This window comes from Microtus ochrogaster, chromosome 18 (genome assembly GCF_000317375.1).
Source record: "Microtus ochrogaster isolate Prairie Vole_2 chromosome 18, MicOch1.0, whole genome shotgun sequence".
NCBI classification, from domain to species: domain Eukaryota; kingdom Metazoa; phylum Chordata; class Mammalia; order Rodentia; family Cricetidae; genus Microtus; species Microtus ochrogaster.
Genome location: NC_022020.1, coordinates 12,749,278 through 12,773,524, shown reverse-complemented (window position 1 = coordinate 12,773,524; position 24,247 = coordinate 12,749,278). Strand labels below are relative to the sequence as shown.

Sequence of the window (24,247 nt, the reverse complement as noted above, 5' to 3'; positions counted from 1 at the left end):
TATGCCCAAGGTGTATGAGTCTAAGTCTATCCAGACACAGACGCTCCTGTGTTCTGTTGGTGGAAATTAAAGCTATTACTCCTTTTTTTTTTTTTCCTGAGAGTAGTCTGCCAACGGCAATAGTGAGAGCTCTTACCTTCCTACTCAGCACATTATCTCCTCAGCAGAACCTTTGAAGACAATAATAAAGCTCGTATATCTTATCTGAAGCTCACTTCATCACAGTGGGGTCTGTGTATTCCTCACCCATGCTCATGAAGTTGCGAACAACGTCCATGTATGTGCCTAGCTATGAAAAGAACAATTAGCGTTATGTTATGTGATTAGACAAGAGAGGTGGCATAGAAAACAGACAGGATTGATGGGCCAGGAAGGAACTGCTGATGACATTCACTGATTATTAAAAGTCTTGTTTTGGACTGTTAAGGAAGATAGCTTTCGCTATTTCTGATTGAAATTTCTATGCTACTGCACGTTTTCATATTTCTTTGTAATGTAATAATATATGCACATTGAAAATCAACATGTTGGAATGGTTTAAAGGACGATTTTAATATGAGCACATGAAGCTGTAGCTTTTATATGTTTATAGCACTGTTGTCAATCAGGGCAAACATGGAAAAAACATGGAGCACTGTTTCTAAGAAGCACACATTTAGAGCATCAGTTGCGGTAAGAAAATATGTGCTAGCAACTGTAAGCCTAGATTATGAGTGATGCTGAAATTTTTTGAGTTAATCTTCATACATATATGGGCCAAATGTTTTTCATTTCTAGGTGATGGAACTATTTAGGGATGTTCATGAAAAGCTTAAGGAGTCAATAGAACAATGTGAAGGTGCAAAGTCAAAGTTGAAGCAAATAAAAGAAGAAGATGAGAAAGACATCCTCCAAGAGGAAACAAATATAGAAACCTACAAGTAAGTATTCCCCATCAGCATTACGTGTAGCATCTAGAAATAAAACCTTAACCAAAACTGTAACAAATACCACTGCTCAAAATCTTTCATAGCGCACAGAATTTAAATTGCTTATGCCTCTATTATCACCAAGTTTGACAATGAAAATTTGAATATTTGATATACAAATTTATATATATATATCCACAAAGCAGTATATTTTTATTTTAAAAAATTGTCATGTATATATCATTATATTTCATGAGGATAAGGTGTACCATCAATGTACACCCTGTCCCCTGTATATAAAAGTGATTGCTTTTAGAGAAATGAGATATCACATATTATAAATTAATGCAGCGACTATATGCATAGCCATTAATTTTTTTAACTTATATTTATTTTCTTACTAGCAGAACAATATTTTAAATGCACAAATTATCTCTTGTTTATTAATAATTGAGATTTTTATCTTCTGGTATTAATTTCTAAACTAAATGTGTCTTTTGATACCTTGCCATCTTGGTCACAGCATCTATTTCTGTGATAAAATACCATAGGCAAAAGCAATTTAGGGAAGGGGGATTTATTTCATTTTACAGCTTATATTTCATCATCCAGGAAAGTCAGGTCAGGAAATTGGAGGCAGAAGCTGATGCAGAGGCCAAAGAGAAGCACAATTGACTGACTTGCTCAGCCTGATGTCTTATAGAGCCCGGTACCACTAGTACAGAGGTGCCACCACCCACAGTGAACTCACATATGTGTCATCAGTCAAAGCAAGACCACAGACTTGCTCACAGGCGAATCTGGTGGGGGCATTGTCTCAGTGGACATTCCATCTTCCAAAATGACTCCAGCTGAGACAAGATGACATTGTTATTTAAGTGCTTGTTCAAAATTCATAATCTAATGCTCAGCCCAGAACTATTAAATATGAATCTGTGATTTGAAAAGATTCCAACACAATGTTAGAGAAATAAAATAATATTATTACTGGCTTTTGCCACCTTTTCAGTTAAATATTGATGCAAGATTTAAAAATTCTATCATTTGGCAGAGGGGTCGGGCACATGGCTCAGTGGGTAGGAGTACTTCCTCAGTAAGCACGAGGACCTGTGTTTAAATGCCCAAAATCTTTCAAAAAGAAGGGAGTGATTGATTGGTCACGTCTTTAACCCTAACCTTGAGAAGGCAGACAACCAAGACAAAACCGAGACAACTTCCTGTTCAGTGAGATTCTGTCTCACGGCAACAAGGCTGACAATGGCAGAGAAAGACACCAGATGTCCTACTCTGGCCTCCACATGGACATATGCATCCACACAGATATGTACACGCATGAATCCACATACAATACAATACAATACTTACCCACCAAAAGTGGCATATTTTCATACTCATAGCTTTAGTCATGCCTTTGAAGGTACACTCTCAGATGCATGCAAGTATAAAGTAACCATGATGTCCTGGGATATGATTGGCCTCTTATCACTACGAATCGACTTTTTCTGATTGCTGTAATTATTTTTCCTTAAACTTATTCATAAATGTAATTTTATTAGCTTTTATTTTTATTAATATTTAGAAAATATTTTCAATCTCCAATGTGTTGGGGTATCTATGCTTTGAAGTCACCTAATAAACTTCACATGGACAAAAACATTTTCTCTGTTATAGTAAGCATGATTTTAAAGTCAAACCACTGAAAACACCCACAAATCATTACTGCACCCCTTGAATATAAACTATGTGACCCATTTTCTTATTGAACCTTTGTTCATGTTGCTACTTATTATCATTTCATTCTCCTTTATTCTTTCTGTCTGACTATAATTCTGTTTTATTATTTTGCAAGGTTCATTATTTGCTAAACTCAAACTTACATTGTTGAGATTCAAAACATATAGGATACTCTCAATATATTGATTAATGAAAAGATAATTAAAAGTTTGCTTTATTTATCCATTGCCACTAAATATAACAGTTGTTGATTATAGAATGTTTTATTTCATAACCTATAAAACACTTTTATTATTTTTTAAAGAAGAATATTTTTTAAAAATTAAACTTACCATCAGGACAACTACTTCTTCCCCTTTTGTGTCTTAGGCTTTTCATCATGAGTCCTCCTCGGCCGATAGATCTCTTAGAATCCATCATGAGTCCTCCTAGGCCAATAGATCTCTTAGAATAACAGCTTTAGTGAAGTTCTCTTAACAAACTGAGGTTAATTTTGAAAGAAAAATTATTTTAATACAAATAAGACACACAGGGGCTGGAGAGGTGGCTCAGAGGTTAAGAGCACTGACTGCTATCTATACCCAAGGACCAGGGTTCAATTCCCAGCACCCACATGGTGGCTCACAACTGTTTTGAACTTTAGTCCTGGTGAATCTGATGCCCTTTTTTGACTTACTTAGGAACCAGGTATGCAGGTGTTATAAGACACGAATGCAGAAAACTACTAATATACATAAAATAAAATTTATAAAATAACATAAATAAATAAAATGTTGTACAGTCTTTGAATTTTAATTTTTTTAGAGTGTTAGTCATATGACTTATCCACTGTCTTTTTAAAGGTCACCTATGTACTTGAGACCTTAATGATTTATTATTTATGTATAGGTCTATATGTGAATGTGTGCTCCCAATGTTCAAGTGCCCAAGAAGGCGAAAGCGGGTAATGCATCCTGGAGTTCTAGATACAGGCAACTGTGGACCACCCTGCTTGGGCCTTGGGAGCTGAACTCCTGTCCTCTAGAAAAGCAGTGAGCTATCGTAACCACTGAGCCATCTCCCCAGGCTTCCTTTTGGAGACTTTGTCTATTTCATTTTTATAACACTCTAGCTATAAACTACCTTCCCAACTAGCTAAATAAAATGAAAGTCAGTGTCATCTAGTTGATTTTTGCTGCCTATTATTTTCCTGGTTATTCTTTATTTATCAAATGCTGATCTTTTGGTGATGTAATTTATATAAAATTTATGCTATTTTTCTATCTTTCAAGTCTTCCATCAACATTGCCTCCTGTGCCTGTACTTCTGTGTGTATTTGGGAGTGGAAGACTGTTCAGTAACACACCAACAATAATATTCCTTAATTAATATGATGTAGTCATGTTCTCTGTCTTGCTCATGCTAAGTTGTACAGTGATTCCCCCAAAATGTTTGCTTTCTTTATTTATAAATAATTGTAGACTCACAGAACACTATGGAGTTCTTTATTCCCTTCTATAGGCTTCTCCTATTGGAAAGATTTAGAGATTAGAACTAGTATAATATCAGACTAATAAAGAGGCCTTGTCCAGTTTTCACCATGTTTTTATATGGACTCAGAAGCATGTGGGGGGACTGAGTGTGTAGTTCTATGTAACCTTCTCTTGTGTGTAAATTCAGTAACTACTGTACCATCTAAATATAGAACTGTTTCATCTCCTATGCTGCCTGAGGTTTGTTCCCCTTGCTCTTTCTCTGCTCTTCACCTTCAGAGCCTCATCATTTGGACATGTAACATAAATATATCTTGGAACAATCAATGTTTGGATTCTTGTTTTCTTTTTTTTTTAATTAAACGTAGTACCATTAAGATTAATCCATTTTGGCAGTTGTATCAAAAAGGCCTTGGAATTTACGATTCAATGTTGTCTCGTGGTGTGGATGTGCTGGGTGTGTTTACCCAACCACACTTTGAGGGGGGCATTTGGTTAGTTTCTAGTTTCTTGTGAGTCTGATCAAAACTAATTAATGTGCAAGGTGTGAGTGTTAAGTTTTAATTTTTCTGGAATGCCTGCCTCTGAATATAATTGCCAGACTGTATGCTAAGTATGTCTTTAGTTTTAATAGAAACCACAAACTGGTCCAGGATGTGGATGGAAAGACCATTTGACGTCTAGTAAGAAAAGATCTTTTTTTTTCTCCCAACATAATATTTTTAAAACATATTTGTATACTTCATACAGGGTACACCAATCATGCTCCCTCCCCATTCCTCCCCAGTTTACCCTTCCACCCTTGTACCCTCCCCCCAAAAGAAAAAAAATACAGGAAGTCCAATTATTGATATACTTATACTCATTAAAGGATCAAATTCCAACAGCCAGCCCTTTAATGATAATTGAGTCCCCCATCACGCACATACACACCCCAGAAGTCATCAGCTGTGAAGAACTACACATTGCATCTTTATCATAACTTTTAAGGACTCCCTTCAATCACTTTCTGTCTGGACTGTTTCTTTTCTTTGGGGGGGGGGTGGCAAGGTTGTCACAGAAGCTGTCAATGTCTCTCATCTCAATTACAAATCTACAGTCATATACACACCACTGCAAAAGAAGCTTCCTTGCTCATAACAGCCAGCAACAGAGTGGACCATGGACTTCCACATGGTTTCAGGCAGCAACATGAACGTCCACAGACTCTGGTGGCAGCAAGGATCATAGGCTCCAACATGGTCCCCAGAGGCAGCAGGCACCATAGGCCTAACATGATCTTTAGCAGTGGCACAAACCACAGATATCAACATGGTCTCACATGACAGCCCAGATCACGCACACCAATATGGTTCCGAGTAGCAGCACAAACCAAGAACACCAAAATGGCCTCCAATGGGAGCCCAGACCATGTTCATCAACAATGACCTCCAACATCAACACATAAGACCCTTGGCATCAGCATGACTATGTTGGTATCCCTGCTCTGGAACACCACCTGAGATCACTTTTTAAAAGAAAAACAGAAAAAGTTCAGTTCCTCTAGCATGTTTGTAGCACTGAAGTTTTAGTTCACACTTCTTTTGCATGTTTTTTCCTTTAGTTTCTGAATGTTTTATAAAGTATCTAGTCCAGTGTTTTTCTTATCTGGTGTAGATAACTCTTTCTTAATAGAGGATGCAAACATTTTTTTAATTAGATTCGAAAATTGCAAAGATCTATGGTTTATGGAAGGTTTGCCTTTTGATCTCAATGGGGATATTTTTGTGACAGATGTATTAAGGGTTGTTGAGATTTAATTTGCCAATTTTTTTATGGGTGTAGTGTCAAGGAAAATCTCTTGTCCTGATTCTTAATTCAAAGTGTTTTCTTCTAAAATATTGTATGCAGTTTTACATTTTACACTTGGATGCATTAAGTTAATGGTGCATGGGATTTAGTCAAATTTAGTTTCTTCTTCATTCAGTTTCTCCTTGAGCATTTATGTCATACTGCTTTGGTTGTCATATTGTTTTGTGAAATATGGTCAAGAAACAACAAGTCTTATTTCCATGACTCTACTTGTACATACTGGGTCCTGTTCCATTCCTCTATATGCCCGACACTTCCAATACCACCCTTGTTTTTGGATCAAACAACTCATACAATAGTTCTTGACAATAGAGAGAATGTGAGTGACTCTCTCTGTTTTATTCTCCTGTCTGTTCCAGCTTAGTGGATGTGAAAATGGTTATATTTTAATGCCCGGTGACTTTTCATCACTTTATTACCCAACTTTTCCTACAAGATAATCTAAAACAATTCCTCCAAAAGAGTCAATTAATATATGCATAACTTTTCTCTCTATTCTTTCCATTTGGAAGCATAAATACTAGTTTGTTTTTGTTCTTACTCTTTGCTTAATATCCAAAGTCTTTTAGGAATTTGCAACTGCCGTGGAATGGGAGAATTTTTAGAATAAATTCCTCTGAGTCCTAATAAGTTTGGGGTTAATTTTCTTTTCAACGTGGATAAAATCATCTTTGCTTTTACCTTAGGAAAGAGCTAGGTAAGCTTAGCAACCTGCAGGCCCACTACTCAACCTCAATTGAGTCTGTGAATATTCACATTGAAGAGGATGAGGAAACCATGACTGAGATGCTGAGAGAAACACAGAGCACAACAAATGAAGTATCAAATTTACTGAAAACAGTGAGTTTTTCATATTTTCAAAATTTGGAAAACGGTTTTAACCTAGAAATAGTACATTTTCTTTGTCAGTGATTGAATACCAGTCAATTTCCTGCCTGCATTAGTTTTCTATTGTGAGATAGCAAAACAGATTTGGCATCTGGACAGAATGCTTATTTCATCATTCATTAAAATTTTATTTTTGTTAGTTAATAATTGTTATATATAATTATATGGTTTAATGACATTTTACTGCAAGTATGTCATGTGCATTGGCGATAAGCACCTTCCAATACACTCTCCTGCCCTGGCTTCTCTCCCATTGGTCCTTTTTGTAAATAATATCCCTTCTGATTTATATAAATGCACATGTCTATATGTGTGTATATATATATGCATATATATGTGAGTGTGTGCATGCATGTAAGACGGTATTTGCATTTACTTGTTTGACTTGCTTTGCTTAACATAATCATCTTCAGTTCCATTAATTTTTCTGCAAATGCTATGGTTTTGTTCTTAATTATTCCTGAGTATTTGTTTTTTTTTTTTTTAAACAGGAGCCTACAATTGAAAAACCTTGAAATTTTAAAGAGTTTTTGGAGTTAGAGAGAGATTGTGGATATTATAGAGAGGTTTAGATTTGGAAAAAGATTGGGTGTTTTAAAGAGACAGACGTTTTAAAGACTGGGACTTTTGAAGTTATTTATGTTTTATACTGAAATATTGGTATTGACATGCCATCTTAGAAGCAAGTGAAAATGTCCTATTTGTCTGGTGGAGTGTCTGCATGTCGAAGGGCAAGGGCATGTCTGCATGTCAGTTGTGCGGGCTATTTTTTATTTACTTGACAAAAGCTGGCATCGCTGTGGAAGAAGGGCCCTCAATTAAAAAAGACTTCTACCAGACTGACCTGTTGGCAAGTCTATGGTGAATTTTTTAAATTGATGATTGATGTGTGAGACCCTAGCTTACTGTGGACTGTGCCACCCACGAACTGGTGGTCCTGGTTACAACAGAAAAACATGATGAGCAAGCCATGAAGAGAATTCCACTAAGCAGCATTCCTTCATTGCCTTTGCTTAATTTCTTGCCTTGAGTTATTGCCCTAACTTCCCTCAGGAATGGAATATGAAAGGTCTAAGATGACATAAACTCTTTCCTCACCAAGTTGGCTTTGGTCATGGTGCCTTATCAAAGAAGCAGAAATCCTAAGACAGTGTGGATGTCACTTCTCAAAATGTATAATTCATTGAAAGATATAAGTATAAGCAATAGGGACATGTAGGAGTCCAAAGATTACTTATTATTATTCAAATAATTACAATATTTAAAAGAAGTTTTCTGCTGATAGTTCAATTAGTTATCTGAAATGTTCCCCATTAATGAGATATTTTCATAGAAGGTAAAATTAGTTGCTAAGCCTGTAATATTTTATTTCATACATCATTTTTAAACTGGCAACCCTGTACCTCCTTAATTTGTTGCAATAATACAATATTGTTCATGTCAGGGAATCATGAAAGCATTAAAAAGGTTCCTAATAGTTTTCAGTTACAGAAATTGTTTGGGCTAGTACACATTCCAGGGAAGATGAGAGCATGATGAAAGTTAAAATATATTAATTTTTCAGCATGTCTTTCATTATAAGCTACATTTTCGGCAGCACACATCAAGTATTAGTTAAAAGCAGTGATGTGCATGATCATCAAGCCTTGATTTTGGTGTGCAACTGAAACCTTCAGTACAAGAGAAAAATAGGATTTGTGCTGCTTATGTGCACATATGGATTCACAGAGAATTGATTTTCAGATTTCAAGGCACATTTTCCTCCCAATTTAGAGTTTTTCCCTTTTTGACCTAGATTCTTCTCCAATCTGTGCCATCCTTAATCCTTAATTCTATGCAAACACATTTCTCCATGTCTTCTCTGTAAATAATAGCATTAGTGATAATTTTTGAAGATCCAAGGGTCCTAATCAAATTACTTTAAATGTGAAAAGGAGGCTTTCTGTGAGTTCCTTTTCCTTATTTTATGCTATCATATATTTTGCAATAGTTTCGTACATGTATATAACACAGTTATAGTCCTTGGAGATTTCATATATGGGTACTATGTTTACATCTTTTCCATCATTCCCTCTCACAGCATCCTCAACTCTGTCTCAGGTTCATGGTTTCTTCCTTAAGGATTATTATAATTATATATGTGCATGCACGTATATATGAACGAAGCTTGCTATTATATAAATGAATGTTGCTGCTCTGTGTATTTGCCAGTGCTGGGTGCTAAGGATTGGATAATCTGCAAGAGGCTCATCTATGGATATTGATTCTGCCTTTTTGGCAGCATGGAGGTCTTCATCTAAGGATAGTACCTATGAGATTTCCCCATCCATATTAATATGGCAACTGGTATCATTACGATGACTTTTTGACATTTCCTGAGAGCAGCTTCACTGTTCTACACAGAAGACACTATCTTGGTGCAGATTCTCTATCCTAGTCCTCTGAGAAGCTCCCTGAGCCCTGGGGTTGTGCTGCACATGTTCGTAATCCTGAGAGCAACTGTCAATTGCATATTCTGCAATGATCTATATCTGCTGTAAAGATGCTTTGATGGAGTGCATCTTGATGGCTTTGTCCACCAATGCTCTCTCTTACCCTTTTCATGTTCCTACTGAATCTTTCCCTGACAAGTCCCCTCATAACCTCATACCCATCTGTAGGAGCCACTGAGTTTAAGTTTGGTTGCTTGCATAAACAAGGGAAATTTAATCAGTGACTACACCACTAAAGAAAGTGACACCCTTTCCCTGGTAGACACTAAATGCCAATTTGTCATGGATGAGGCAAAGGCTTGGGAGGCCACATACCTTCTAACCTTAATGCCACTTTGTCCCATAGTCCAGAAATGCTTTAGGAAATAATTTTCTTATTAGAAACTTAGGGTTTTGTGATATAATTGCTGCCCTCTACAGTTTAGTATATTAATATTAATACAATTAATGTGACTTAAAAGTTTTGTTTTTTACAAAATGAAAAATAAAAACCACATGATCATCTCATTAGATTCTAAAAAAGCTTTTGACAAAATACAACATCCCTTCATGATAAAGGTCTTGGAGAGAGCAGGGATAAAAAATACATACCTAAACATAATAAAGGCAATATACAGCAAGCCAACAGCCAACATAAACTAAATGGAGAGAAACTCCCAGAAATCGCACTGAAATCAGGAACAAGAGAAGGTTGTCCATTTTTTCCATATCCATTCAATACAGCTGTTGAGGTCATAGCTAGAGCAATAAGAAACAAAGGAGATCGAGGGGGTACAAATCGGAAAAGAAGTCAAACTCTCACTATTTTCTGATATGATAGTTTACATAAGTGACCCCAAAAATTCTACCAAAGAACATCCACAATTCATAAACATTTTCAGTAATGTAGCAGGATACAAGATTAACTCAATAAAATCAGTATTCCTCCTGTACACAGATGATAAAAGGGCTGGGAAAGAAATCAGAGAAACAACACCATTCACAATAGCCACAAATAGCATAAAATATCTCAGAGAAACTCTAACCAAACAAGTGGAAGATTTGTATCACAAGAACTTTAAATCTTTGAAGAAAGAAATTGAAGAAGACACCTGAAAGTGGATAGATATCCCATGATCTTGCGTAGGTAAAATTAACATAGTAAAGCTGGCAATTTTACCAAAAGCAATCTACAGATTCAATGCAATGCCCATGATAATCCCAGCAAAATTCTTCACAGACCTTGAAAGAACTGTACTCAACTTCATATTGAAAAGAAAAAAAAAAGACAGGATAGCCAATACAATTCTGGATAATAAAGGAACTTCTGGAGGCATCACAATCCCTGACTTTCAACTCTACTACAGAGCTACAGTACTGAAAACAGCCTGGTATTGGCATAAGAACAGACAGGAGAACCAATTGAAGATCCAGATATTAATTCACACACTTTTGAACACATGATTTTTGACAAAGAAGCAAAAAATATCAAATGGACAAAAGAAAGCATATTTAACAAATGGTGAAGGCATAAATGGATATCAACATGTAGAAGAATGAAAATAGACCCATATTTATCACCATGCACAAAACTCAAGTCCAAATGGATCAAAGACCTCAACATAAATCTAGCCATACTGAACCTTATAGAAGAGAAAGTGGGAAGTACACTTGAATGCATGGGCACAGGGAACCACTTCCTAAATATAACCCCAGCAGCACACAGAGAAAAACAATAAATGGGACCTACTGAAACTGATAACCTTCTGTAAAGCAAAGGACATGGTCAACAAGACAAAAAGACAGCCTACAGAATGGGAAAAGATCTTCACTAACCTCACATCAGACAGAGGGCTGATCTTCAAAATATACAAAGAAGTCAAGAAATTGGTCACCAAAAGAACACATAATCCAATAAAAAAAATGGAGTACAGACCTAAACAGAGAACTCTCAACAGAGGAATCCAAAATGGTTGAAAGACACTTAAGGAAATGTTCAACATCCTTAGTCATCGGAGAAATGCAAATCAAAACAACTCTGAGATTCCATCTTATACCTGTAAGAATGACAAAGATCAAAAACACTGATGACAACTTATGCTGGAGAGGTTGTGGGGAAAAGAGAACATTTCTGCATTGCTGGTGGGAATGCAAGATGCTACAGCCCCTTTGGATGTCAGTGTGGCAATTTCTCAGAAAATTAGGAGACAGCCTCCCTCAAGACCCAGTAATATCACTTTGGGGTATATATCCAAAGGATGCTCAATTGTGCCACAACGACATGTGCTCAACTACGTTCATAGCAGCATTGTTTGTCATAATCAGAACCTGGAAACAACCTAAATGCCCCTCAACCAAAGAATGGATAAGGAAAATTTGGTTACATTTACACAATGGAGTACTACACAGCAGAAAAAAATAACAACATCTTGAATTTTGCAGGCAAATGGATGGAGCTAGAAAATACAATTTTGAGTAAGATAACCCAGACCCAGAAAGACAATTATCATATGTACTTACTCATAGGTGGTTTTTAAACATAAAGCAAAGAAATCCGGCCCACAAATCACAATCCCAGAAAACCTAGACAGCAATGAGGACCCTAAGAGAGATATATATAGATCTAATCTATATGGGAAGTAAAAAGACAAGATTTCCTGAGTAAATTGGGAGCATGGGGATCTTGGGAGAGGGTTGAAGGGGAGCGAAGACCCAGGAAGTGGAGCAGAGAAACATGTAGAGCTCAATAAAAGTCAATAAAAAATATTTTAAAAATAAATAAAATAATAAAAATTTAAAAGTAGTTTAATTGAACAATGATGTTGGCATACAACATTATTTTTGTCATTCAATGCAGATAAAGAAATGAACTTGTTTGGTGCATAAGCCATATATTCAATATTTTCAAATATTGTTCTTAATAGCAAACAGTTGGTTTTGTAAGTTATTAGTCAGTATATTTATATATGGTTTGTTGTGTTATACATGAATCTGAACACTGTGAATTCCCTATTCACATATTCCTTTTTATTTCAGATTTTATCTCAAAATTTTTTAGATAACATATTTACCTACAAAATCATAAAGGAAACAATAATTATAACTATTAGTTTATTAATTAGGAAACCTATCTAGGTAGATGTGGAGATTTTTGGTAAACACAAAGCTATTATTTGGTACGGTAAAGTACAACTTTATATTTGGAAGATAACAACATTATAGTTTCATACAGCAACCACAGTGTGCAAAGAAATCATGAAAGAGAAAAGTTTATGTTGCTAATTTTCATTGTAGGCTTTCCAATTCTTTCATGTGTGTGCCCACAAAGTAAAATATTAGTGGCATCTATAAATTGCACTCAGCAGTAAAAAACAAGAAATTCTTGAAGTTTGCATACAAATGGAAGGAAATAGAAAACACTATCCTGAGTGAGGTAAGCCAGACCCAAAAAGAAGAACATGGGATGTACTCACTCATATTTGGTTTCTAGCCATAAATAAAGGACAGTGAGCTTATAATTCGCGATCCTAGAGAAGCTAATTAGAAGGTGAATCCAAAGACAAACATATAGGCATCCTCCTGAATATTAACCTTCATCAGGCGATGAAAGGAGACAGAGACCCACATTGGAGCACCGGACAGAAATCTCAAGGTCCAAATCAGGAGCAGAAGGAGGGGGAGCACGAGCAAGGAACTCAGGACCACGAGGGGTGCACTCACACACTGAGACAATGGGGATGTTCTTTCGGGAATTCATCAAGACCAGCGAGCCTGGGTCTGAAAAAGCATGGGATAAAACCGGACTTACATAGCAGACAATGAGGACTACTGAGAACTCAAGAACAATGGCAATGGGTTTTTGATCCTACTGCACATACTGGCTTTGGGGGGGCCTAGGCAGTTTGGATGTTCAACTTACTAAACCTGGATGGAGGTGGGCGGTCCTTGGACTTCCCACAGGTCAGAGAACCCTGATTGCTCTTCAAGCTGATGAGGGAGAGGGACTTGATCGGGGGAGGGGGAGGGAAATGGGAGGCAGTGGCGGGGAGGAGGCAGAAATCCTTAATTAAATAAATAAATTTAAAAAAATCAGAGTGCAATAATAAAAAAGAAGAAGAAAAAAAAATAAATTGCCTTTCCTTATCTGTACTTGATGTTACCCAAATGTCAAGTCCAAATATGTGCTCAATATCACGCTTAAGTTTATTTTAAAAATGTAGACTAAGGTGATCTAAGCTGTTTAATTGGTGATGAATGAATGTTGACTATAGAAAATGTTTTCTGGGCACCTGTGAAGTTGGTATTACATAGTTTGCCAGTCGACCAATTGAAAATCATATTAATATTAAACTGTTTTAAATTCATCGGACGAACTCTGCCTGGTTATGGTTTATTGTTCTTCTAATTTATTGCTATTTGCCTTGCAAGTATTTCACTTAAGATTTTACATCCATATTCATAAGTGAATTGTACTTCACTGTTCTTAATTTGTGTCATATTTGATAGATTTTCTTATTGGGACTATGGTAGCTTTAGAAGATGAACTTTGATGCCTTCTTTTTTTTTCTACCCAGATAATTGATAAATATTTAAATAACTTTTCTATGAGGATACCGTAAAACCTTCAGACAAAAATGCAACTACATTTCCTGGGTTTTTTTATTGTTTGAATGGTAGTTTTATAAATATTATTTGTTGTAGTATATGACTAAAAATATTTTGAAATTTTTAACAGATTAGGAAATAAATTTTCAGATGCATTTGCATCTTGCAGCAATATATTAGGTCTCCATTATGAAAATTTTCCATTTCTAATTATATATATTATATTATTTAGAGTTTAAAATTTTTAAATAAATTTGAAATTGCTTTCAGTTTATTGTTTTTGTAATTTTCTGATCACTAATAAACTAAGAAATGTTTCATAGTTTTAATTTCTTTCACAGTTTTAGACTTACCCTGTTTCTCATTTTATACATTCCTATTTGAATTCTGACTGTTTATACTTAGTTATATATATGGCATATGTATATATGTTTGTATATTTACACATATAGACATATACAGGCAGGATTTTCCTGCTCTGGAAGCTCTAGTTCTATTTCTTGCTATACTGTGCATAAAATTCTTTGCACAATTTTCTGCATGCATCATATTCAGTGTGTCTCTGTGCAGTCCTATTTAAGAGCATTCCAGTCAGGCCTACCCAACATAGAGGCTGCACTTACTATTAGCATATATTGTTTTCTTCCTGAGAGCACTCATAAAATGAGATTCATTATACAAACTGTGATCTAAAATTATTTCAAGGCACATCTTACATAGCTCAAATAGCATTCATTTTTCAAAGTCTGGAATACACTAAAATGCAGAGGAAATTTTAATCTGTTATATTATCTCACTCTCAAGATTTATCTCCTGCTAACATTGTCTTTACAAAAGTACACAGGTCTCGTACTATATTTAAAAACATATAACCAAATAAGAATTGATGATATGCCTCTCTTTATATAAAACTTATTAAATTAAAACTTATTTCTATATACTTTTACATTATAATATGCAATATTTATGACTTGAGACTTTCTTAGAGGCTGGATATTCATGTTTTTAATTTTAAAAATTATAAACAAAGCTATGATAAATATCTCAATTATGTTTAAGCTAAATTACTCACTTCAATAAAATAATATTTTTGTGCAAAAATTATAAAACTTGCATGATTGTGTGGTGCCTGAAGAACCATGAAGAATCACAATAGTCATTCTTTTGGCTTACATGATTTGTTCTCATTTTTAAATTTTTGGAAACTCTGCAAACTCCAGATTGGCCCTTTTACAGATGACAGCTTCTAAAGCAGCATTTCTACTGATGAAATAATTTGCTTTCATAAACTCATCTTGTGAAATTGCTATCCCATCATCTATTAGACATTGTCTGACATCTGAATTATAATTTGTGAGTTGGGTTTGTATTATCTTCTTTTCCTAAATGTATAAATGACATTGCTGTTATTAGCATTGTTTCTTTAAAACTGAAATAAGTTTTGAACATTATGGTCAACACAGTCAAACAACAAACTGAATCTTGTTTAAATCGAAAGGATTCTTTTATTGGTTTTAGTTTGTATTTTCATTTATCTATATCTTAGAATAAAAATTTCAGTAAGGAAACTATTGCTTTAGTTTACCAAGCTCTGAGTTTGTAGTTGCCCTTCAGTACCCCCTGGAGATGTCAAAATCTCTGCATTCTTTATATGAAACAGTGCAGAGCTCACACAGAACCTATGTATATCTTTCCACACACTAAATTGTCCCTTGATGAAATTTTCTAAGACCTTAATGAGATGTGTATTTTATATTAATGGTGCTATATAGGGAATCATTGTCACAAGATTTTCAATGCAGACATTATTTTTTCAAATATGTTCACACACAATTGCTGATGTAGAGCCTGTGGTTCAAGGCTCCTCTTGGGTTAATTAGGACTGCTTTTTATAAGGTTTTTTTTTTCATGCAGAATTTGAATGCTTTTCAAGAAATCTATTTTTGTTGCAAGTGTAATCTTGATTTCTCTTTGATTGTTTTTTTGTTTGCTGGTTATGTTTAGGTAAATAATCAGTTATTCTAGTTCATACTTACTAAGGTACTGATTCTATTGTTTTCAGCATTATTCATCCTTGGGATTTCAGGATGCAAAGTTTTACTAGTCTGCCATGTATTCTCATGCCTACAGTTGTTTTGTTATTTGATAATGTCAGTCAATACCTCTAGTGAGATGCTGAATCACAGTAATAATAACTGGAGTCTTTGTTCTGCCCTTTTCTTACTTCAAATGATTTTTTTTTTGCCAAGCTTTAGTTTTCCCTTAAAGTAGGCAGAGAGTTTTAAGAATTAATACTTCCTCCTGCTTGTTTGTAAACAGAAATTTCTTGTTCTTAATGTCTGATCCCAAATAGCCAACATGGAGGCTTAATATTAATTATAAATACTCAACTAATAGTTCAGGCTTATTACTAATAAGCTCTTACATTTTAGATTAACCCATTTTCTTATTTATGCTTTGCCACGTGGTGGTAACTTTATTAGCATGGCACATTCACTTCATGTTCGCTCTGCATCTGCCTGGTTACTCCTTAACACTGTCCTTTTCCTTCCCATCAGCTTTAGTTTGGTCACTTCCGACTGTACTTTCTGCTTGACTACTGGCCAATCAGTGTTTTATTAAACCAACTAGAGTGACAAAACTTTCTATATACAAGAGGATTATTCCACAGTATTTCCCCTTTTGTCTAATTAACTTCAACGTAGTAAGATTATATACAACAAAAAACCGTTATCACATTATATTATAAGCCGGGTGATGGTGGTGCACGCCTTTAATCCCAGCACTCGGGAGGCAGAGGCAGGCGGATCTCTGGGAGTTCGAGACCAGCCTGGTCTACAAGAGCTAGTTCCAAGACAGGCTCCAAAACCACAGAGAAACCCTTTCTCGAAAAACAAAACAAAAACCAAACAAACAAACAAAAAAAGAATCACAGTTATAATATCCAATCTATTTGCATTTGGCAAAATTAGAGAAAATGTTCTATTATCTATCTTATCATTGTGAGTCTAAGTTTTGTACCTAATTTATGCTTTATCACAACTAAAGAAAGCTATAAGTTTGACTATTATAGATGATTAGCTATTCATCTGTATTTTTAATTATACATTATATTTTAAATGAGCTACATAAACATAATACCTTAACAAGAGTAAAAATATACATACAATATAATAAAATTAGCATTAAATTAGTATCAATATGCCAAAATCCATGCCAATGTAAAATATTTAAGATTAATAGTTGTTTATTTAGATTAAAGTAGGTTCAATAATCTACCCTTTTATCCTATCATTTCTATATTCTCTCTGTTTCTTTTCAAAAAGAGATCCCTGAATCTAATCTCCTTTACTTAGCTTTTTTCCTGACAATTACCAATAGCAATTTATAACTAACTCTCCTTAATGATAATAAATATCCATAACATACCTTGTGAGGATGTGGGCATAGTTTTCTAGACTATTTCCTGCTAATCTTTGGAGGACCCTAGGAAAAGTTAAAATTATGGTCAAGTCCTGACTGGAGTATTCTGTGAGGCTGGATCCTCTCAGCCAGCAGCCTCGAAGCTGTTCTGGATGCAAAGTAGCACACCTTTTTACTTAAATTTTGAAGTTAAGGTATTTTAAATATATATAGGTTGTTTGAATCCAGCAGTATTTATAATTGAATGTCCCTTAGCAGATGTTGCTTCTTCCTCAGCAGTCACAAACTTCAAAGACAACACAATGACATACAGTGTCCAGACTCTTTGTGTATTTTCCATCTTCATGTGGCTTTTTTCTTTTAGGTTACTTTACTCCCCTTTTAAGTACTTTAGGTTATTATTTTAAAATTATGTATTTATAATCCATAACTGTATATGCCCTCTCTTTTCTCTCTCCCAAGTCTGTACGTATATGTAAAAAACATACTGTAAACACTTTAGGGTTTTTTTTTCCTGAATCTGTTCTTACTGCATATCTCTAGCCTTTTCTGAGCAGATGAATCTTTAAACTGCTATGCCAATTGACTAGGACTGAAGTGATGGCATTGGTGGCTGACTCTATTTTTGCCACTAATGCTGAGTCAGGAAGTCATTGCTTAAAGGAACTGCACCCCTACTTACCGGCAACAAATAGTCCACCTAACATGAGGCTACTACCAAGAAGCCATGCTTGACTCTATTCTTTTGTGTGTTTAGAATCTTTTTTTAAGCTTTCTTATGTTTTATGTGGAAATTCCTGTCGAACATTTTGGCACCTTATGTAAACAAAAGTTTCCTGTCCCAACTGCCCCATCCCAAGTAACCAACACAAAGGCTTAATATTACTTATAAATGCTCAGCCAATAGTTCATGATTATTACTATCTAGCTCTTATATTTTAAGTTAACTGATTTCCCTTATGTATGCTGTGCCACATGGTGGTACTTTCATTATCAATTCACATCATCTTCTGCACCTTGTGCATCTGGCTGGTGACTCCTCAACTCCACCCTTCTCCATCATCCTCAGTTTGGTTATCCTGCCTATACTTCCTGCCTGACTACTGGCCAATCAGCATTTTTTAAACCAATATGAGTGACAAATGTTTACAGTGTACAAAAGCATTATCCCACAGCATTTGTTGATTTGAGCTTATTGAGTGTCTTTGAACTTTACATTTTCTGTTGCATTTTGTCAAGGGTCTAGGGCCATGCTCATCCAGTTCCTTCTCTTGTCATCTACAAAAATAGCAGATTATGTCCACGGATATCCTAACTTGAACTTGCAATTGTTGGAATAAGCCCTATCTGGCTGTATCATTACTCATCCTGTTCTTAATACATACCAATATTCTTCCTGACCTGTTCACTCAAGTGTTGTCAGGTTTAGGTCAACAACAACTTCTATATTGCTAAGAATAGCCTCTGTTTCTTTGCCACTGTCTTAACCAATTTACACAGCCAAACAAACTAGAGCTTTCTATTGGAACCTTTCTTTTCTGAATTTCAGAACTAGCAAGCTGCTTCCTTTTTCCTATTTTTGTGGAGACTTGTTTTTTCTACCTTCCAGTGATTTATTTGTATCTCCTGCATTTTAAGCCTTTAAGAACCCTAAAGTTGTCTTCTGTAATAAGATTTATGTATCTAAATCAGAACTTGGAATCCCTATGTATAGTCTCTGCATTTGTGACGAGTGGTTCTCTTGAACTTATTTTTTAATGCTTTAAAATTACATTTTACTTATGTAGTAGGTCTGGGATGTCTGTGCTGCACCATGTGTGTGGAACTCTAAGGACAACTTTCAAGAATGTGAGTGAGGCCATGTGAGGATGGGCATGGGAGGAATTGGTGGAAGAGGAGAAAGTAATGTAATTATATTTTAACGTATATTTTTACATAAAAAGACTCATTTATCTACATCTGTCATGTGGGTCCCAGAAATCTGGCTCAGATCATCAGACCGTCCTGGTTGGCAGCAAGTGCATTTCCACACTGAGCTGCCTCTTAAGTCAGCCCACCCTTAAGTCACTGGAGTCGAAAACTCAGCTACTCAGCCTTTCCCCGGCCTGCAGTGTTTTCTCCTTACTAAGTTTATGATGATTCAATCCTGACAGCTTCTTTGGCCCAGATATTTAAAATATGCCTTAAAACCATACTCATGCATCTTGCATGTTGCTAGGCCAACAATGTGTATGTTTAGCGTTAATAGACAATGTCAGAAAGTTTGCCTAAATATTTGCATATCTTTTTACTCCTATCATCATTTATAAGAACTCCAGCTTCCAATTAACACCATCTGTCATGTTTTTATTTATTTTTAATTATGGTTCTTTTGAAGGAGTTATCCCATTATGGTCTTAAATTTGCATTTTCCTGATGACTAATGAGGTTGAGCATTTTAAACATGCTTCATTTAGAATATTGCCATTTCAGAATCTATTAACAGAGAGTCAGATTTCACTTCCAGGTGGGGCCTCCATGTTATTCACATCTATTTGTCACTATTTTTGACTTGATATGAATATATGTTAATATTCTATGTTTCTATAAATATTTAATAATATATATAGTCACAAATATACATAGTTAGCAAAAGCAATTTACACCCCCCTTCTCTCTCTCTCTCTCTCTCTCTCTCTCTCTCTCTCTCTCTCTCTCACACACACACACACACACACACACACACAGCCATACCAAGCATGTCTCATTCAGATATCTAGTAAATTTACTCTTTTACTTGAAAAAGGCATTGTCGTTATGCAAGGATAGTACACATAAGTCTAATATATATCTTTCAACAAAAAAATTGAACACTAGTCCCATCCTATGGCATCAATTGCAATCAGGATACAGGATGGAGAATAGAAATCCTTCTGTTTAGACAAAAGGAATTTAGATATTTCAAGAAGTTCACAAATTATGTGCCTATATGTCTTAGGATATTTTGCCAGATGGACCAGTTAGTTTCTGATGGTTTTCAGATGGTTGCAGTTGCTGGGGATGTGTTTAGATCTGGGAGCTAATGAGGTAATTCTGAGTGTCACTGATGCCACAGGTTGTCAACTCTGACAATTGGCAGTGGACATATAAACCCACACACAAAATATTTATGTCTCCACACCTTCATTTCTGGTAGGAAGACAACACAATACTCTGAACTAATATAGCTGGACATGGTGATGAGAGCCTAAGACCCCAGCAATCAGTAGTGGCAGAGGAGAATCAAGAGTTCCTTTACCAGAAGACCCTGTCAGAAACAAAGCCAAAACAATAGAAAATAAAAAACCAAAAAGATTAAGTCTCCAATAACCCAAATTCAGGAAGATGTTCTTCGTTTCTACTCTTCTTATTGCAATAGTAAAGCCTTATTGTAGTGGCATTTCATTTGTATTTTAATAAATAAAGCTTTCCGGAGGATCATAAAGTAAAACAACCACAATGACCAGCTTTACAGACCAGGCAGCAATGAAACACGTAGTGTCATTCTGAAAATCCTGGAGAAAGGATCACCATTTTGGATGAGATAAAGATAAGACCCAGAGGCTAGCTGTTTTGCTTTTATGACGTTCAGGTTGAAGCCCAATTTTGTCTCTCTCTCTCTCTTTTTTTTTTTTATTAATCATGCTATACCCAACATTTGAGGTACAATTTCAGGAAGAAAAAAAATTGCCTAAGACTTTTTTGTCACAGGCACAGGCCAGAACTGAAGCCTAACCTAGTCTCCTGGTTTGGAAAAAAAACTAACACTTCCAGCTCCCATTCACCCCATCTCAGTTTCCATATAAAGATGGAAAATACACAGAGAATCTAGGTACTCTATGTTATTGTGTTGTCTTTGAATTGTTTGATTTCTGAGGAAAGAGAAACAGCTGCTAAAAGGCAGCTGGGAAATGAACAAGCAACTTCTGACTACATTTGTATGTATTGTATATAGTCATTGTACTTATGTACAATAGTTTTCTTATATTAGTTATAGCTTTTTTCTCTTTTATTTTAGACAAAAGGAGAATAATATTTCGTTTGTATTTTAATAAATAAAGTTTGCCTGAAGATCACAGAGTAAAACAGCCCCACTGGTCAGTCTTACAGACGAGGCACTGGTGACATACATCTTTAATCCATTAATCATACTAGTTTGATGTAGGAACTGGGCAATGTATGCCTTTAATCCCAGAAGTGCACACCTTTAATTCCAGCCCTAGAGAAGAATATAAGATGGGAAGAGACAGCTCACAGACATAGTCTCAGTCTGAGGTTACTAGAGGCAGTATTGCCATTTTGGACTGAGGTAGAGGTAAGACCCAGTGGCTGGATGTTTTGCTTCTCTGATCTTCAGGTTGAACCCCAGTTTCTGTCTCTTGGTTTTTATTAATATGCTACACCTTATCTCTGTTTAGTTATGCTAATCCACCTCACTAGCTGGAAAGAACAATGGCACCATCCCCCATCTCACATTCCCCCCCTTCCCTCCACTTTTTTTTAAGACTATAAAGAATAGAAGTGTACATGTGAAGAGAGGCAAAGAGGAGAATCAGAAAAATTTTACACACTATTTTTCTGATGGGAAAATTTAGTTATTGACCTCTTAAATAAACTCAGATTAAGTTTAGCTAATAGCCACTACAAACAATAAATAAATAAGAAGGTTAATAGATTCTGTCAGATAGTGTTTCTTTCTGTGGTGTAGATTCTCAAAAGTTAGATGGGTGGGTTAGAATATTTTCAATTTTACCAACCTAATCACTGGTCGTGTAGCATTAATTTTCATTTTCTTACTTCACAGTGGAATACAAATATTTTCCATGATTGAATTAGTGATCTTGAATATAATTTTAGATGTTTTAGTGATTGGCATCTTCAACCTGTTTGTGCTTTTATTTGTATTGAAACAGAAGTTAGCCTACAGTACAAGTGATTCCATGGGCTTTATGTTTTAGGATAGGGCTTAACCAATGATAAAGTTGTATATTGCAAGAATCACTCATGTAATGCTTAAGTAAGTTCATGAATGTTTTGTAATTTCATTTAGTTATCCTTTCGTGAGCCTTTAGCAGATACATTAACCTTAATTGTTTGAGTGGGCAAAACATTAAAAGTAGTTTTTAGAGATGGGCAGTTGTCTGATACAGAAAGTACATATAATTTTGTGTTTTAAAACTACATTTGAAACTTAAAAGCACACTGGGAATTGTATTGACCTGTCTCTAGCCTTTGCACATGGACAAACTCAAACATGGATAACAAGTTGATAAAGGAGGATTAAATATGAGCAATGTTGAGGTATCTAGTACACACTATTCGTAATACAATGTCAGTGGTTAACTTTTGTAAGTCTGAGCTTCGCTTGTGCTACTTCAAAGATTCCGTGCATGTCTTGGACTTTTGACAGTGTGATGGTAATGTACCACACATACAGTTTTAGGCTTTATGTACTTAGATTTCCCTGGTACTCTTTTATATATAGATTAATGTTGTTTTATTCCACATTTCCAAAGCTTTCACCCATTGTTTGTTTATCTATTTTTCTGCCTACTTTCTACTCTTCACTTCCCTAATTCTATCATTGCATATGTTGGTATGTGTTATGGTGTGTCAGAATTATGTCTTCATTCTTAATATTTGTATCTCTCTGTTACTCATACAGAATAAGATCATGGAACTCATATACAAATTTGTGTTCTTCCTTCTATCTGATCATAAATATTGTTAAACCCAGAAAGCAAGATTTATTTTTATATGCTTCAATTGAATTATCTAATTAAGTTTTTTATACAATTTCTGTCAATTTACTAATGTTCTCTTTCTGGTAAAGCATTATAATATGTTAATTAACTTCCTTAAGGAATATTTTCTTTTAACTCTTTGAACATACTTAAAATAGCATCTCTAATTTCTCTGGGATAGCGTTTCTTTTGAGTTCTCCTTTTCCCCTATATAGTTGTGTTTATTTCTTCATATGTCTCATAAGCTTTCTTACTGTTTTGAAAAGTTGACACTTTAAAATCATGCAACATTATTGTACTTGACATCAGAATCTCCCTCTTTTTGAGTTTCTTGCTGTTTCTATCTACTGAAGTTGCCATTGGTTTGTCCAGAGGTCTGCTTTCTGTGTCATATGTAAGCAATACTATCTCCTTTCAGTCTAGGGATTTGGTAATGATGGACATTGTGAAAGGTCAACCTCACTGCAGCTCCATGTGCTGGTTTATGTATACCTACAGAACTCACTCAGGGATCACTCAAGTCTGCCTTGGTTTAACGTCCTGAATTCATACTACCAAGAATATATTGACAATTGCAAGGCTACTACAGACACTATCCATCCAGCCTCCACTTATTGTCTTGACTAGTCTGCTCTTTGTCCCAACTGTTACTGGAGGTCTCAAGTGTCTATAAAGCTAGACCACTTGCTTGTGAAACATCTTCAACTCAAATATAGCCATCTTCACCAATGAAGTTTTCCTTAACAAACTTGCACCAGAGAGGTCATAAAATGAAAGGGAGGATTTGGATGCATTCTAGCCAGTCACATTCTGCTCTTCCTGGTAAATACCAACTTCAAACTTTGTGGCTATTACTTACACAGACATTGATAGAGGCAGAGATGGACCAGGAATATGTAAAACACCAGAGACTCCATGCCAGTTCTTATAAAGGAATATTTACTTCCATAAGAGCCTTTGAGAATTTCAAGAATAGTGTTTTGATACCCTTATTTATAGTTCTTAATGAAAATTGTTCTATCTCCTACCATTTTGTTCACTGATGTTCACTGATGTCTTTTGTACAGATTTTTAAGACTCCTGATGTAATCTTTTTTTTGCAGTTTTTTTTTTATTGAGAAAAGGGGAAAAAA

At 35.3% G+C, this 24,247-nt stretch overlaps 1 protein-coding gene across 1 annotated transcript in view; it reads left to right on the top strand.

The window, feature by feature from the left end:
* The window catches only part of Ccdc178 (coiled-coil domain containing 178), a 356,179-nt gene that overhangs the window by 55,684 nt on the left and 276,248 nt on the right, over positions 1-24,247 (top strand). The window contains exons 9-10 of the mRNA XM_013349379.2: positions 778-920; positions 6,652-6,805. Of these exons, the coding sequence (XP_013204833.1) occupies positions 778-920; positions 6,652-6,805 (297 nt within the window). The remainder of the gene's footprint in view (positions 1-777; positions 921-6,651; positions 6,806-24,247) is intronic.